Source organism: Helianthus annuus, chromosome 14, assembly GCF_002127325.2.
Source record: "Helianthus annuus cultivar XRQ/B chromosome 14, HanXRQr2.0-SUNRISE, whole genome shotgun sequence".
NCBI lineage: Eukaryota > Viridiplantae > Streptophyta > Magnoliopsida > Asterales > Asteraceae > Helianthus > Helianthus annuus.
Genome location: NC_035446.2, coordinates 146,408,246 through 146,425,504, shown reverse-complemented (window position 1 = coordinate 146,425,504; position 17,259 = coordinate 146,408,246). Strand labels below are relative to the sequence as shown.

The 17,259-nt window shown below is 36.2% G+C and overlaps 2 protein-coding genes across 2 annotated transcripts; one reads left to right on the top strand and one right to left on the bottom strand.

Moving 5' to 3' along the window:
* Positions 1-446: 446 nt before the first annotated feature.
* LOC110904198 (serine carboxypeptidase-like 51) lies at positions 447-3,700 on the top strand. The gene is made up of 13 exons (XM_022150028.2): positions 447-723; positions 835-929; positions 1,065-1,172; positions 1,261-1,501; positions 1,603-1,646; positions 1,734-1,801; positions 1,896-2,001; positions 2,078-2,274; positions 2,353-2,422; positions 2,496-2,546; positions 2,721-2,773; positions 3,039-3,171; positions 3,474-3,700. Exons 1-13 carry the CDS (start codon positions 522-524, stop codon positions 3,540-3,542), a joined length of 1,437 nt encoding a protein of 478 aa, XP_022005720.1. The 5' UTR covers positions 447-521; the 3' UTR covers positions 3,543-3,700.
* Positions 3,701-5,652: 1,952 nt separating this feature from the next.
* Positions 5,653-14,647, bottom strand: LOC110904200 (syndetin). The gene is made up of 23 exons (XM_022150029.2): positions 14,171-14,647; positions 13,484-13,651; positions 13,290-13,364; positions 13,079-13,157; positions 12,922-12,986; positions 12,666-12,755; positions 12,500-12,589; positions 12,322-12,408; positions 12,152-12,235; positions 11,890-12,009; positions 10,201-10,232; positions 9,979-10,111; positions 8,973-9,865; positions 8,832-8,895; positions 8,652-8,754; positions 8,386-8,561; positions 8,147-8,272; positions 7,837-7,907; positions 6,634-6,769; positions 6,375-6,494; positions 6,203-6,280; positions 6,074-6,124; positions 5,653-5,992 (listed from the first exon to the last, which is right to left on the bottom strand). The coding sequence occupies exons 1-23, from the start codon at positions 14,429-14,431 to the stop codon at positions 5,885-5,887; spliced, it is 3,210 nt and encodes a 1,069-aa protein (XP_022005721.1). The 5' UTR covers positions 14,432-14,647; the 3' UTR covers positions 5,653-5,884.
* Between the last annotated feature and the right edge of the window lie 2,612 nt (positions 14,648-17,259).

Below are 17,259 nucleotides of genomic sequence, written 5' to 3'. Positions count from 1 at the left end.
TTTTTTTTTTAACATCATTAGAAGAAAAAACAGGATGTTGCATGTGACTAATTCTTCCCATGTGACAAGGACTTGTTAAACTTTAAACCAGCAAACCGGTTAGAAGTTTTCTTTGCCTTTTTTAAAGAATATCTTTTTGTCTCTTTGCTTATATGTTCTTCAGTCATCCAAAATTTAAATACAAAGAAAAAAATGAAGGTTTATATTTATTTGCATTCAAAAGATTAATTGCACCATTGAAAACAGTGTTTTCCATCATATTAATTATCAACAACATTAACAATCTTCAGAAAATATTAGTAAACAAATCATTAAACTATAAAAAAATAAATATCTTCATCTTCATTTTATTATATAATATATAATAAAGCTATTTTGTTTGGAATTTTTTTAACATTTGAAGCAAAAGCTATAAAGTTAACTTGTTGTCAGCAGGTCAAGAATCATCCCACATTTTTTTGTGAATTCAGTTGTAAACTCTAGAAAACCTCGCCCATCCTAGATCAATAATTCCCTTTCCCATGCATATAAATACCTCCAATTGTCTTCTCATATTACTCTCAACTTTTCATCTTTCTTGCAAAATGAGAAATTTCAGTTTTGCAATTTTCCTCATTACTACCATAACATGCATTGCTCTTCCACATTTTCATGGAAGATTAGCCATGGCTACATGCACCCAAGATGGATCAGAGCGTTGGGGTTATGTTCAAGTCAGACCCGGTAAGATTCAAAAATTTATTTATTTATTTTTTATTTTACTTTCTTAATTAAGAAACTAAAGGCTACCCACTTTTAAAGATTGCATTTTTTTAACTTCTTGGGTGAAAACAGGGGCACACATGTTCTGGTGGCACTACAAAAGTCCATACAGAGTTCATGATCCAAAAAAGCCATGGCCAATTATACTTTGGTTGCAAGGTGGACCAGTAAGTACTTCTGGCTCTATTTACCTTAAATCTTTAATAAAAATACAAAGCTCATTTTATAGTTTGTATAATGAGGATAAAGATATAATCTTTATAAGTTATAACTGTTTTTTTTTTGTGATGAATGAAATGCAGGGTGGTTCAGGGGTTGGAATAGGAAACTTTGGTGAGGTGGGGCCATTGGATCGTAATTTGAACCCAAGAAACTTCACATGGCTCAGAAAGGCGGATCTTTTATTTGTGGTATGAAATTTGCAGCAAATTTACAAGATTTATAATTTATAAATGAATATAAAGTACTAAACTTTTTAATAATTTTGTGGGAAATTAGGATAATCCAGTTGGGACAGGATACAGTTTTGTGGAGGAAGAAAAATTATTGGTGAAAACTGATGAAGAAGCTGCTAAGGATTTAACTACATTGTTAATTAAATTATTTAACAGAAATAAAAGCCTACAAAGAAGCCCTCTTTATATTGTGGCAGAATCTTATGGTGGGAAATATGCTGTCACTCTTGGATTATCAGCTCTAAAAGAGATTAAGGCTGGGAGATTAAAGCTCAAACTTGGAGGTTTAAATTTTATTTTTTTTTAAATCTTGAAATATGAGCAATTAAAGTTAAAAACTTCAAATTTAATATAAATTTTGAATCTTTTTTATGTGGGTGTGCAGGAATTGCATTGGGAAATAGTTGGATGTCACCAGTAGATTTTGTGGTGAGTAAAGTTTATATATTTTTTTTTAAATAAAATGGTCTTTATGCACACATTTCTTGATTTAAATCTTGAAAGTGAAATTGACAGGTTTCATGGGCTCCTCTGCTGAAAGATTTTTCAAGAATAGACAATAGTGGTCTAAAGACATCAACAAGGTTGATTTATGGTGTTGTGTGTGTTTTTAAGCTTATCATTGTGCTAGTTTTTTTTTTTTTTTTTTTGTTCTGACAAACCCATTTCAGGAAACAGACTAGTTGAAGATATAAAGGAACAAATAGCAAATGGACAAATGAAAGAGGCCACTAAAACATGGGGTGAACTTGAAATGGTGATCATGAACAGCAGTAACTATATTGTATGCTCCTTTTCATGTTTGTTTTTTTCTTTTAATTTGATTTATATAAAAATCAAATAGTTTTGTTTGATCACAGGATTTCTACAACATTATGCGGGATGCCGGGAGTCCTCCGGTGTCAATGACAACGAATGAGCTATCGAGAAAAACTACAGTCAATAGCTACTCAAGAAATCTTGACTCTTTGAGGGTTTTACCGGGTTTAGTTGAGGATTTAAAGCCTTTAATGAATGGTGTAGTGAAAGAGAAATTAAAGATTCCAAAGAATGTTAAGTGAGTCTTTGCCCCTTTTTTCGGCCACTTTCGCAACAACAGTAAACAGATTTTTTTATCCGGATTTGGTTTTTGCAGTTGGGCAGAACAAGGAGATCTTGTTTTCGAGTACTTTTCAGGCGATTTCATGACACCGAGGATTAACGAGGTGATTTTTTAAATAAACTAACTGATTTGTGATTAGGTTTTCATTAACATCATTTCTTAATCTTTGTTTATAGGTTGATCAACTCTTGGATGCGGGAGTTCAAGTGACAATATATAATGGTCAAGTAAGATGCTTTCTTTACAATAGTTTTTAATTTTTTAGATACGTAAGAGTAAGTGCATAAAAGCCATTATGGGTATAAATGAGACCATAAATACATAACTAGTGCTATTAGTTACACTTTTTCAATTAAAGGCATTGTAATTGTGATTTTAAACTTTAGTTGGTTGGTTTGTAGCTTGATCTCATATGTTCAACCAAGGGAGCTGAAGCATGGGTTGAAAAGCTCAAGTAAATTTACTTATCTTTTTTCTCTTTTTCTCATAGCATGTAGTGAAGAAATTACTAATTAGCAACAAATTGTTCCATAAAGATAGAAAAAAACTAGAAAAAATAAAATTAAAGGGATATGTACAAATTAAAAGAATATCTAGAAAATGAGTTTGAAACATGTGACAACATAACTAAAAATAAAATAAATCATAAGCTTAATTTAATTTGGCATAATACTACTATATTGCTCTTTATGTGATGTATGATATATTTTTGACAAAAGGTGGAAGGGGTTAAAGACATTCTTGGACATGGATAGAACTCCGGCTTATTGTGGAGATGACATGGAAACAAAGGCGTTCAGAAAGTCCTACAAAAATCTTCATTTTTATTGGATCCTTAAAGCCGGTCATTTTGTAAGTATTAAACTTCTACGCCCACACTACCTTCATTTTACATTACTAAATTATAGAGTTTGTTTGACTTGAAGAATCAAAAACAGATTAAACTCTCCTTTGATAACGTCTAAAAATATTATTTTTTTCGTGCAAAGTGTCGCATGTTTAAGTTTATGTTTTACAAATCGTTGATCCCTAAAACGTTATTAAGAATCTAAGACGTGTTAGTTAGAAAGATAATTGGTCATTCGCTTAAATTTTGCAGTAGTATGTCTTTGAATCTATGTTTATTGAATCTTATGACGTCTTGTCACTTTTAGGTACCGGTAGATCAACCATGTATATCACTGGACATGGTGGGCAACATAACTCGGTCCCCAGCTAGATGATGAAGGAAAGAAGAAAACGAATAACGAAAGATTTAGTAAGAGAGAATGTTAAGAGTAGTAGAGCATAAGTGTACTCTTTGTTTGAAAATATCTAGTTATTGGTATTATTTTGAAATTAGTGTATTCTTTAAGGTTTTATTAAGGTACTCTTCAACTAAGGCTTCAAGTAAGACAAGAGTCACAAAGATACTACAACATACATATTGTTTGTATGTATATAAATTATGCTAAACAAACATACCCCTCCTCTCTTTTTACTTGTTTTACTTCCCATTTCAACTTATCATATATCAGTAAAAAATATTTCACACTAAAAAAGCTCCATTTAATCAGTTAATTACTCATATTACATGTAAAAGTGTTTGTAACTTGAACTCGAGTTAAGTGCAAGAAATATATCGTATGTATGACCCATCACTTCACAGTTTACTCTCTAGAGGTTGGTAGTTGGAAATTTAAAGAAGTATGAGAAAATCAGAATCAGAATGGTGGTTTAAAGATATGAAACAGTAGTTTGACTCACAGTGCAACTGTCAGTTAAGTTAAGTTAGGTCAAGTCACCCATCTGCCAAGTAACTTCCACGTGTATGCTTCAAGATATGTGATATTCTGATTAAACTTTTTTTCCAACTCTCTTGAATCTATTTCTTTTATATGATGAAATGTAAATTTGTCTTGCTACTAAAGTGATGATATATCATGTAACATTTCGGAAAATTTTGATGAAGCAGTTTTAAAACCTTATTAGATGTCATGATTTTCATCCACACATATCAATCGTTTTTTTCTTTTATCACCAAAACATAGCTTTCACCTCACCAAGTTGAAATTTATGTAGTAAGTTGACTTTTTTTACATTTTAAAGATGCAAACTGTAACTTTATTAGGGTGTTCATCTGTTTGGATATTGGATTATTAGGCTTATTTGTCACCAACGGAACACTGAACCAATGAGAGACGCACAAGATGAGTCGATGAGAGACGCACCAGACGAGTCAATGAGAGACGGGCCAGACAATTGTTACATAGTTATTTGGTAATTTCGCTTGATCGGACTGGTTCAAAGGCATGTTAGGAAAACTTACGAAAACATAGTTACATAGTTTTTCGGTTAGATCGCTTAACCGAATAAACTAACTTCTAAAAAAAGAATGTCTGGTAACCAAACCAAAAACCTAATTCACAATTCGAATATGGTTCATAAACGAATTGAAAACCAAATTCACGATTCAGATAGGTTTTTTCAGTTACGATTACGTTTTGGTTTTTGGTGTTTTTCACACCCTTAAACTTTATAACCTTCTCATGTAAATAACAACATAACGTTTTTTAAAATTTTAACAATACAACCACTTAAAAGCCACTCAACTTAAATAAAAATAAAAAATAAATACGGAGAGCATGCATTGCATTGTAAAGAGCTCCCTGGGTTCAAATATCGGTATGACTGGGTGTGAGATGTTTTGTGGAACATCTTGAGAAGAGCTGGGATTTCGGCTAAGATAGAGGCTCCTGTGAATTTCCTTACAGACCCTGTGGAAGGGAGATCTACTATGCGACCAGCGGATCTGCTCGTCTTTGGTTGGGCTAGGGGGAAACATGCTTGTGTTGATCTCACGAGGGTTTTCCCTCTCGTTGGTTTAAGGGAAAACAGGTTTGTAGCTGGCCAAGCAGCAAGAAAGGCAGAATCGAAGAAAGTTGATAAGCACGCTAAGGCTTGTGCAGAGAACCAGCATGTTTTTGTCCCTTTGGCCTTTGACACATTTGGATCCCTAGCACCAGAAGCTATCCAGTTCATGACCAGGGTCCAACAGGTCATCCACAACAATTGCTCAGCCTCAGGGGGATGGGGTTTTGTCTTTGATAGATTAGGGTTTGCAATTCAGAAAAGGGTGGCGGCGCAACTTGTTGCCCATCTACCTTCCTGTCTTGATGTTACTTGGCAAGTATGAATGATTAATATTATATGTTTACGAATTGGTTAAAAAAACATCCACCAGGACAGCATAATGGTTTTTTTCCTATTTTCAAAAGTTGAATAAAAGTTGTGATACTGATTCTCATACGTACATACAATCTTAGTACCGCTATAACTTAATTGTATTTAGGAAACATTCAAGAAAAATGGTTTTATTACATTAACTATTTTCACTCAAAATGTTACAATAATAATCAGTAATTCAGATGTACATTTTGAACATATAAACAACATAAAATCACAACTCAGCAAGCCCATAACAGGGAAGCTTAATATTATTATATCACCACCTTTGACTATGGGCTTCAATTTACATAGACCAGATAATAAAATGGGCCATTTGAAACCTAATTACATGACTGGGCTAGTGGGCTTCTATCTTTTCCAACACTTCCAGTCTGTTTTTCCTTTTCCATCCTTTCATTGTAGCCACAAGGTTAATTAACCCCACCATTTGGCTTTTTGTGTATTCCTGCATCATTATGTTAAGAAGATTAGGTGGATTAAAACTCAAATAATGAAGAAACTAATGGACTTGGGCAGAATAAGTTACCGGATGAGCGCGGGCCCAATGTACATATTCAGTTTCCGGAAGGTAATATGCCTGTAATGAAAAACAAATTCATGAAATTTCATATAATGAAGTAAAAAAATTAAGATTTAAAGGTGAATTCTGTGATACCTTGATAAAAGTTTCGACAGTTTGTAATTTCGGTTTAACATTAATGGTGACAAAATGCTGAAGGCCATTGATCAAAACCTGAAATTTTGTTAAAATATAAAATAATCTTGTGGCACGTCAAAAAGAGTATGCAGAAGCTTAATTGGTAAACTAAAATAAAAATAATTAAAACCTGAAGATCCAATAACATTAGGGCTCGGCCCTCGTCAGAACACCGTTTCACTCTCGAGAGTCCTTCAACTAGAATTTCAGAAATATTTTCGAGACCGTATTCTATTAAGTGGTCTTGAACCTGTTTTACAACAATATAAACATAACACGTAACATCCCAGTTAGTTTTGATTCCGATTCTACCTTTTACGCCATTAGTAATCAAATTATCAACAGTGGTCAAAACACTTATAGCAGAGAAGATTAGGTGGCGGTTATACCTCGGTCCGAATGCCTCCGTGAGCCAGTCTTGTTTTGTAGTGCTTAAATTCCCCCAATAACAGGTCAACATACCCGTTATGTTCCATTCCAAGCTCTTTAACTTCCCATTTAGAATTGGCAATTCGATCAGCATACCTGACATTAAGTCAAAGTTAAGCACACAGCAATAAAAAAAACTGAAAGTGCATAAATTTTTGAAAATACTGTCTTTAGGATGAGCATATGATTGAGTTTGTCTCATGAAAATAAATAAATGCCTTCAGGTTGATCTACCAAGTAAAGTAGAAAATGTAAAAAAGAGAGTAAAATGTCATTTTCGTCCCTAAGGTTTGGCCAGTTTTGCGACTTTCGTCCAAAGGTTTGTTTTTCCGCATCTGGATCCAAAAGGGTGGAAATCTTGCCATTTTCTCCGGCTCGTTAACTCCATCCTATGTAGCACAGATACGGGTACGTGACTGGGGTACGGGGACGATACGGGTACGGGGAACGGCAAAATTCAAAAATACAAGATACGGGTACGGCAAAAAAAAATATTAAAAATAAAATTATATTAAACAAAGTCCAAAAATATATTAAACTCCAAAAACACTACTTAAACCATAGCTAATTAATTATCGTTAATCAAAACGTTTTCAAATTCCGGTTCATCTAGCGAAAGATCCTACTATTGATAGTGATACTTGATAATTCGATGAAACGTCCCCGATACTTTGTTTTGGAAGTACCCGAGCTGTCCCCGAGCATATGTAGAAGTCCCCAATATCCAGGTACGTTTGGGAAACGTCCCCGAGCCGTTTCCGTCCCCGAGCAGTCCCCGGGACGGGTACTCGACGTAAAATGGCGTCCCCGTGCTTCATAGACTCCATCCATTTTTCTCTATTAAGTCAAAGGTATTTCTGTCTTTTTTGTTAACTTAAAGGGCAATTCAGTCTTTTTCACTTTCTGTTAAAAGACTGAATAACCCTGAAAAAGACCAAATTGCCCTTTAAGTTAACAAAAAAGACGAAAATACCCCTGACTTAACGGGGAAATTGGATGGAGTTGACGAGCTGGATGAAATGGCAAGATTTCAAACCTTTTGGATCCAGATGCGGAAAAAGCAAACCTTTGGACGAAAGTTGCAAAACTGGCCAAACCTCAGGGACAAAATGGCATTTTACTCTAAAAGAAAATGAATGGAAGATGTGTTTATCATATATTACCCACTAATATGAAGTAGTAACTTTGCAGTCGTTCTATGTATTTGCTCTGTGAGATCTGGCACCGAATCCACCTGCCAAACAAAAAGTAATATATTGAAAATTTAAAATGATCATTTAATCCTATTTACAAAAAAAAAAAAAAAAAAAAAAAAAAAAAAAACTAGAGAGAGATTAACGTTGTGACGACTGATTACTTTAGTATCGGAAACATCACAATATAACCTCCATTTTGTTCTAAGATTGTCACTGCCTTTAGGAAGCATTTTAAATGTTACACTTAACAAAAATTAAAATATTATTTAAATTGTACCAAATGCAAATAGAACTCTTCAACAACTGCTGCGTTATTCGTCAAAAGTACAGATTGAAGATGAGCCTTGGATTTATACAACAATCGAGCAACAATAGAGATGGTATCAGCTCCTGCACATCTTTCCTGCAGCATCGCCACAACCACAAAGGTAAATTTCGTTATATCAGTAAACAGAATGATTGCAAACTTACAAAAAAAATCAAGCAATAAAACATAGAAGGGTATGAATGATTTACCTTGAGGCCAAATGATGTGCTGAGCGTATGACTGGGTGGACTAGTGGGTGTGATTTCCATATGAGAAAATGTCATGTTTAATGGCGCTTGTGAAGCGTAAGGTTCTGAAGAAGACGCGCTCTTTATCCACTGATTGCAATCTTGCGATATTCTGGATAAAGCTGTTTTCAGTCGATCTGAGTGCCAAGCAAAGTAGAATTATATATCAAACTTGAAGAACGAAAAAATAGAAGGGGCCCACAAATAACAAAGTCGAAGGATCTCACAGCTATTAACATCATTATTCGCTTTTCCAGGAGGATTGGTGTTCAGATGACCAAAGCTTTCAAACACAAAATGGAAAAAGATTCCAAACAACTGACGTATCCCCTGTAGATGCAGAAAATAAAAGATAAATAAATTGAAAAACGTAAAGCGATAAAAAAATGATGTCAATAGGGGCATACCTTAAAAAACTCCACGTTAATTATCTCTAACTTTTGCATTAGCCTTGCGTATTTATCCATCAGCCTAATTTGCATGTAAATAAAATTCAGTTCTATACAAACAAAACACGTTTTATTTAGGAGTATAGAAAAATAACTCACCTTAGCACGCAGATCGACGATCCTGTGTGAGCTGTCATGTCTTCAGTGCTCAAAGATAAAGAGCGGTTTACTAAATGTTTAGGCTTAGCAATACGGCTCGGTAGTTGACTATCTTCGTCAATAAAGTCAGCAAGAAGATCTTCATTTTCATCATCCGAAACATCAGCATGACCATTATTATTACGATGCACATCACCATTATGTGATACCCCGTTGACTTTTTCATTAGGGGAATTATCACATTCCTTTGAATCATGTTTAGAAAATGGATTCCCATCTTTAACCCAATGGGAGAATCCACCTTGTTTACTGCTCGTTTTTGCTAAGTCAGATAACTTGTGGGACCCAGTTGTTTGACTTTGACTTATCAATGCAGCTCCATCACCAACAAGGCCCGCAAAACTCACCGTCTGAATCGTCTCCGGAGGCATCACAAACCAACTCTCTTTTTCCAATACCATTTTCAGAGCGTGTACATTTTGCTTGTGAAAAGCAAGATAATAATTTTCACAAATGGATTTGATTTTCTGTCTAAAGTCAGCTGCTTGAGCCCCACAAAAGGCCTCACCAGCCAAGATGAAGATGTTGAGATCTTCGTAAATTTTTAAAAACTGATGAATGCTAGTAGAAGAAACCGCAGCAGAAGAGAGCAATACTGACACACGGCTTGTTGTAAGTTGCCAAAGATTCCTGCGACCTCTTTGTAACGTTTGTGAAACAACTGATGTGGCATCGTTTCTCAAATGAAACCATGGGGACCCACTGCTTGAAGCTCCGGTGTTATCATCCCTTGAGTCCGAAAGAGATTGATAATCACCTTGTTGAATGTTTTTGGAAGAACCTGTTTCATCACCTTGTTTCTGCACCTCATTTGAAAATTGTCCCATCGAAGCCTGACAACGATAATAAAGAACTAGTTGTAGTTAAGGATTGAGACTTTAGAATTTAAAAAGAATCAAGAAAATTACAAAAAATATATATATACATATAGATACATGAAGCGAACCTTATACTCTGAATGGAAACTCATAATTGAGTGATATGAGCACATTAACTTGAAGAGGACAGAAAGAGTTGCCAATAAACACTTTCTAAACTCGGATTCAGGTATTCGAGTGCAAAGATCACTGTATGTAAGTCTGAGATATAGGATAAAAACAATTAACAAATGAGGGTACTTTTACGTAGGACAAATAATAAATAGTTTATGAAAATACAAGAGAAGTACCTGGTACTTTGAATTTCAGATGCTTCGAGATCCTGCCACATTTAATTAGTCAATCAACAAAAAGGATAAACAGCTATAGCTTTCAGCAATATGGGACTGATTTATAACTGAAATATGATATCATCATAGTTGTTAAAAGCCATCGCCTCTTGCGCCTAGGCCCATTTTTCAGGCGAGGCGAGTCAGTTGTGCTTTAAGTCGAAGAAATCTATGTTGTCAAAAGCGCAAAAAGCGCGCGCCTAGGCGCACCTTTAGCGCCTGGTGGCAGCCTAGGCGCAAAAATGAGGTTTTTTGAAAAAAAACGGCCTGAGGCGCAACTAAGGCGCGCAAAAAACGGTCTGAGGCGCAGCTAGCTAAAAAAACTGCAGCGCATAAGCAGGAAAGAAACCGAAACTGAGTGCGTGTGTAAAAAATGCCTCACGCGGGCCCGGGTTTTTCGAAGCTGCATTCGTGTCCGCAGGTGCGGGCACGCATGAGTTCAACCAAATTCCAGCTCAGAAACTCATTTTTGCAACCCCCCCCCCCCCCTGCGCGCGGGTAGGACTCGTGGTAAAACATGTCATAAAGCTACAATAGAGTAGTAAAGGCTTTACCTTATAAACAACCACTCACTTTGTTCCCACACCAATGTGGGACAAAGCATTTACCACCTTTTGAGACTTTTATTCACACACCCAAAAGTTACAACATATAAGTCCTAAACTTTTGCTACTAACTATTAGCTCCATGATCTTAAATGGCATATATAATAGTTTTTTAATTTTATATGTGGAATCTTATTTATTTTCAAAGCATAACATATTTTTTATATTTTTTTCTCTATGTGCGCTTTTCTTGAAAAAGCCCACACTTTTTTTGCGCCTTGCGCCTAGGCTCCGGGCGAGGCCGATGCGCCTCGACTGCGCCTTGCGTCTTTGACAACATTTCTGCGCTTTAATTCTCCAGGTGATGGTTTAGGCGCACATTCCGGCGAGATTCCTAGATTCCGGAGAGTTTCCGGCCAAATTCTCTACATTCCGACAAGATTCTAGCCAGATTGCTTCTTTTATCTAAGGAAAACTACTTTTCTACACTAATACACTAATATTTTAAAACTTTTTGTACTAAATAGATGATATAAAGTGTTATATAATAGATTTCGGTTATTTTATTTAAAGAATAGCATTCTTTTTCTAATACATAATATTTTTAAAAAAAAAATTCATTATGCGCTTTATTTTTCTCAGGCCCTCGCTTTTTTTGCGCTTTGCGCCTAGGCCGCAGGCAAGGCCTATGCGCCTTGAGTGCGCCTAGCGCCTTTAATAACTAAGGATATCATTGTTTATTTTTATCAGAGTAAAATGTCATTTTCGTCCCTGAGGTTTGGCTAGTTTTGCAACTTTCGTCCAAATGTTTGTTTTTCCGCATCTGGATCCAAAAGGTTTGAAATCTTGCCATTTTCATCCGGCTCGTTAACTCCATCCAAATTGCCCTTTAAGTTAACAAAAAAGACAAAAATACCCCTGACTTAACGGAGAAAAATGGATGGAGTTAACGAGCCGGATGAAAATGGCAAGATTTCAAACCTTTTGGATCCAAATGCCGAAAAACAAACCTTTGGACGAAAGTCGCAAAACTGGCCAAACCTCAGGGACGAAAATGGCATTTTACTCTTTTTATAAAAACACTCCATAAGTGACAGTAACATACCTCTAGCACAATGCTCTTAAGCACTGCATGGGTTTCAGATATAACCTCCTGCATAAAGAAGCTTTGTATCTTTTCAGCAAGACCAGAAACATCACCGATCAATGCATAAGCATCTACCACCTGCAAGTGTGGCAACAATTTTCATATTCCACAAAGTAAAAGAGCATAAAAAGCATAGAGATTATGACAAATTATTAACTGAGTTGATCATCAAAAAAGTAACAGAACTACTTAACAGTTACCAACAGGTCAACATACTCACAGTCAAAAAGCTCGTTTCTTTAAAATCTTGGCACACTCCCAACAGAAGTGAATCCAGCTTCTGTAGAGTTCTTGCTAGCCAAATCTACAATGTAACAATGAAGTGAATCAACAGTTGAATGAAACAGTCAAACAGTAAAGTATACTGCCAGCTCTCAATGAATTTCTTACCTCTACGCCACGACTCATTTCCTGTATAGCCAAAAGGTCTGATAAGCTATCCAAAAGTTGAAGATACTCAGATAGGACCTGGAATGCCTGTACGGTCAACCAGCCCAGTATTAAGCTGCAGACTCAATAGAATGACTAAACTGAATGACGTAAAAATGATTTTGGAAAAAAGGTGCACCTTAAAGAAATTTTCTTCATTGACATGTGTTTCAAGTTCTGCTTGCATGTCCTTTGCACGGCGCAGAGCTGATAAAATTTGAAGAATATCCTGCAAATTTGTTTTGCATTTTCTGTGACATGTAAATTATGTCCTGCGGTAGCTTTAGTAACTCACAATGACATACCATAAGAGTTTGTTTCCTTTTAGAACTTGTGTTAACAACAAGGTCTCTTGAAACCTCGTTCCTTGAAGAAGTGAGGTGTCTTCGTCCATTCTGTGCAAAATAAGCATATTTAAAAATTATTTCTCGGCTAACAAAAGACCATGCTTAATCATAATTTTCTATATATGTACCTAGACTAATTCTAGCTACCCTTAGGGTTATAATTCAGAAAAATCAGGCATAAGCAGATAAACACAAAACATCGTCACGCGCTTACCATGCAAATGACATTTGCAACCTTCAAGTCTTTCTCCAGCTCACCAACCAAATCCATTCCTTTCACTAAATTCACAAATAAAAATATTACCATTTCATCACCATATATATAATCAACTGACAACAGAAACTTTACAAAATGATAGCATTAAACTTACCCATTACTTCATGGTGCTCCATCACTTGGCGTGACAAAATTTCTGTTACTTTATCCAGTTGTAATAATCTAAGAGCAGCCTGTAAACAATGAACATCGATTAATATGGTAAACAATTTTATTCAATCTGAAGACATGCAAAGCATAAAATGAGCGTGCATCTGAATAAATCCCCAATCCTATGAAGTATGAAGCAAAATGGATCAAATTACCTTCCCCTCAAAATATGCAAGATCACTTTCTTCATGCGGAAGATTCTCTAAGGTGTGTCGAACAGGATCAAACTCCTATGCACAAAAATCAAGCAGTTTTTAGCAATTGCAGCAGAATATAAACAAGGAATAATGAAACGGTTCACATGCATAAATATATTACTGGAAGTAATAACTATAGATGCCAAAGTAACCTCTTCATAGAATTCTTCCTCAAGTTCTTCCAGTGCTTGATTAGAAGGCTCACTTCCATATATAGAACTAAGCTCTTCAGAGCTTGAAGATATATTATGCCTTTGATGCGGTGGAATTGAAGCAAGTGCACGAGCTATAGTTGCTGCAGCTGCAGCACGCTCTGGAACCTGTAACATATTTAAAATACACATTTCAACATAATTCCGCATTCTATTTACTTGAATAACCATGAGAAAGTTATAAAGTTAATTGAGCACAGCTTTTTTATCAAGTTTATATACAAATGAAGGCCCCTTTTACATATCCTTTAGGCACTCGGTATGAATGTATGATTTCTCCTTTGTGGAGCCTAGCTCAAAGTTTCACTAACAAAATATACACAGTTCCTGTTATAAGCTACCAATGCCTTGTCTTCTTACCTCCAAAATACCAATTAACTACCAAACAAAACCTAATTACACGAAGACGAAGCTTTACACAATGTATCCGAGTCACACGAGTTGCATATCAGAGTGTGTATAACTACAACCTAACAGCTCACTAACAAAAAGCATATACTTAAGTTACAGACTAAACCTAACAGTTAAACATCCGTACATTCTCCCTAATAAATTTATAATCATCATGATCTGTTACACTGAGCTAATTACACTAAAACAAAATCAATTAACATATGATTATGTTACCTCAGGACGATCGGAATTAGAAGGAAAAAATCCAAGAGATCTAGCGGAACGGACTGAACTGAGAAGCTTCTCACCGACCTTGGAGAAATCCATACCGCCGTCGCCGTCGTAGTCGCCGCCGGTAGGTCCGCCGGGAGATAAGAGGAGCGAGCCTAAGAAGAAAAACCTAGAGATACCGAAACCCTCAGGGGTTAAATTATCGTGATTGAAAGCAAGTGGAATGAGAGCAAATGGAGGTGGTGAGATACTGCCAGGCTGCATCTCAAATTGAAGATCTGAAACCGAGCAATCGGTGGAATTGAAAGGCCATTTGTGAAGAGTTTTGCAGATCAGAGGGGAGGGTTTAGAGAGTCGTGGAAGAATGTGAGATCATGATTCGGTTTGAGTGCAGAGAAGGGTCGTTGTGCGTGGTGTGGTGATTGACTTGACTTCTTTGTCACTCCTGTGAAGAATACTTACCGAGTTTCGTGTTCTTTTTTTCCAGTTAATATTTAGTAAAACAAATTGTTCATATGGTTTTTTCCATGAAATGTGATGAAATTGGAGTTGGATTTTTTATAGGAATTGGAATCGGAAAGAAGTGGATTTGAATTTGAAGTTTGGAACACTCCAATAGAAATTGGAATTTCTTGATGTGTTCCGGTCAGAGTGAGGCGTTGTGGGTCGGCAAAGAACCATTTCAGATCGAGACGTTTTTCGACATCGGTGATTGGTCAAAAATTCCAATGATTTTACTTGAATTTCTTTAAAATTTGGAAAAAATTTGAATTCTTTTGGTTAAATGAATTTGAAGGAATTCATTTCCAGATCCAATTCTAAATCCTTTGCTAACCGAACAAAATTAAGAATGGAGTTGAGGTTCCAATTTCTTCTTTTGTTTGTTTTTTAAGAGGTAAAATGTATGCGGTATGCGGACCAAATCTGCAGACATCTGTAGCAGAAGAGGTGTACGGATGGTGGTGGTGGACGGTGGTGGTGGGTGGTGAACGGTGGTAGTGGAGATGGACGGTGGTGGGTAGTGGACGGTGGTGGTGATGAACGGTGGACAATGGACGGTGGTGGGTGTTGGCGGACAGTGGTGGGTGGTGGACGTTGATGGGTGGTGGGCGGTGGTGGTGGTAGTGGTGATGCACGTTGGTGGGTGGTGGGTGGTGGATGGTGGTGGTGATAGACGGTGGTGGTCGACGGTGGTGGTGGTGATGGACGGTGGTGGGTGGTGGATGGTGGTGGTGGTGGTGATGGACGGTGGTGGGTGGTGGATGGTGGTGGTGGTGGACTCGGTACTTAGATTTTTAGTTCGAATAGAACCCACCATCCTTGGTTCCTACTATCCTAATTAAGGCTGCAAACAAACCAAACGAACACGAACAAGACCTTGTTCGTGTTCGTTTGTTAAGAAATATATGTGTTCGCGAACCGTTCACGAACACTTATCAAACGGGATTTTATGTTCGTGTTCGTTTGTTAAGGAAATGAACTTTTTCGTGTTCGTTGTGTTTGTTTGTTAATTTTAGGCAACGAACATAGACGAACACAAATGAACACAAACTAATCTTCATGAACACAAATGGAAACAAGCGAACACAAACAATCGTTCATGAACATAATATATAATACACCGACACTTATTAGATATTTAATTTGTCGTCATTTTTATTTAGTTAAATATAAAAACTAAAAACACTAATGAAGTATCGAACACAAACGAACACGATCTCTGTTCATATTTGTTCATTTAGCCAAACGAACGTAATTTATTGTTCGTGTTTGTTTGTTTAGTAAACGAACGAACACAAACAAACTTCCCGCCGAACGGTTCACGAACTGTTCGCCGAACGTTTGGTTTGTTTGCAGCCCTAATCCTAATCACTTTTCTATCTTCTCATGTCCCCGTTATCTCATTGTTTATTTTATATGTTAATTTAAAAAATGGTTTTGAGGAAGTGTTGTAAGAATTGGTTGGTGAGGTATCGACTAGTGGTTAATCAGGATTAACAAGGATTAATCGGATTGGGATTTCTAGATGTAATTTTTAGTTTTATATATATCAAGTGACATGTTTTAACCCCTTGTGGACCCATTTATTATGTAATTTGAGGGAATTTATAATGTTTTGTCGAAATTTGGCCGGAATCTGGACAGAATTTGACCAGAATAAGACCATCGTTGACAGTCTAGTGATTAATCGATATTACTCGGTGAACCTCCGATTAGTAGTTTGAGGATGGGTGGGATGAGAAGGATGGATTTCCATGGTTTGATGATAAAAATGTGATGAAAAAATGGTGATGTGGCTTAAGGACGGTGAGGATGGACTCCCTCTATCTTTTTTGATGGATAAAAGTGTAGATTCAAAAGTATGATTCAAGTATGTATGATTCAAGTATGTGTGAGTTAGACGACAAACAAAAAATGAGTTTATTAACTGTTTTAACACCTAAACTAACTAATGGGTCGTTTGGTTCGCAAGAATTCAATGTAATTTAAGGGAACTGGAATTTGAATTCCATCTCTTAACATGTTTGGTTCACAGAATTTGATGGAATTGGATTTTCAATTCTAATATTCATGTGTTTGGTTGACATTGGAATTAGAATTGGAATTAGGCATGAATTCATTAAAATTTCTTTAATTAAAGGAATTCAAAATCTTTCCTATATGTGAAGGAATTAAAGTAAATTCATTGGAATCTTCGACCATTTCGACCTGTACCGTTTTAACCCGTACCATTTTGATCCGAACGGTTCTGAGCCGTACCGTTTCGAAGCGAACCGTTTCGACCCGTACCGTTTCGACCAGTACCGTTTTGACCCGAACTGGTGGTTGTAGGTGCCGGGGTGATGGATTCCAATTCATTTGACAACCAAACACAACAAAAATGGAATTAAGATTCCAATTCCAATAATTTCCAATTTCAGTTGGAATGTTTTAATTCCAAATCTAATTCCTTCAAATTCTAATTATATAACCCTACAAAAAGCAACTTGAGTCATGTCTTTTAGTTTAAAAGTCGCGTCCGTTAGAAAATTACAGTTTATTGTTGAGTCATGCCCTTTCGTTTAAACGTTGCGTCCTTTAGACGTGTCTTT

Bases quoted from the DNA above. Each gene is read 5' to 3' on its own strand.
- LOC110904198 (XM_022150028.2), top strand. From the start codon at position 522: ATGCATATAAATACCTCCAATTGTCTTCTCATATTACTCTCAACTTTT. The intron at 2,002-2,077 runs GTATGCTCCTTT...GTTTGATCACAG, and splicing joins TGAACAGCAGTAACTATATT to GATTTCTACAACATTATGCG. The intron at 2,275-2,352 runs GTGAGTCTTTGC...TGGTTTTTGCAG, and splicing joins AAGATTCCAAAGAATGTTAA to TTGGGCAGAACAAGGAGATC.
- LOC110904200 (XM_022150029.2), bottom strand. From the start codon at position 14,431: ATGCAGCCTGGCAGTATCTCACCACCTCCATTTGCTCTCATTCCACTT. The intron at 12,987-13,078 runs GTAAGTTTAATG...TTGTGAATTTAG, and splicing joins GGAGCACCATGAAGTAATGG to TGAAAGGAATGGATTTGGTT. The intron at 10,233-11,889 runs GTATGTTACTGT...TAAATGTGGCAG, and splicing joins TTAAGAGCATTGTGCTAGAG to GATCTCGAAGCATCTGAAAT.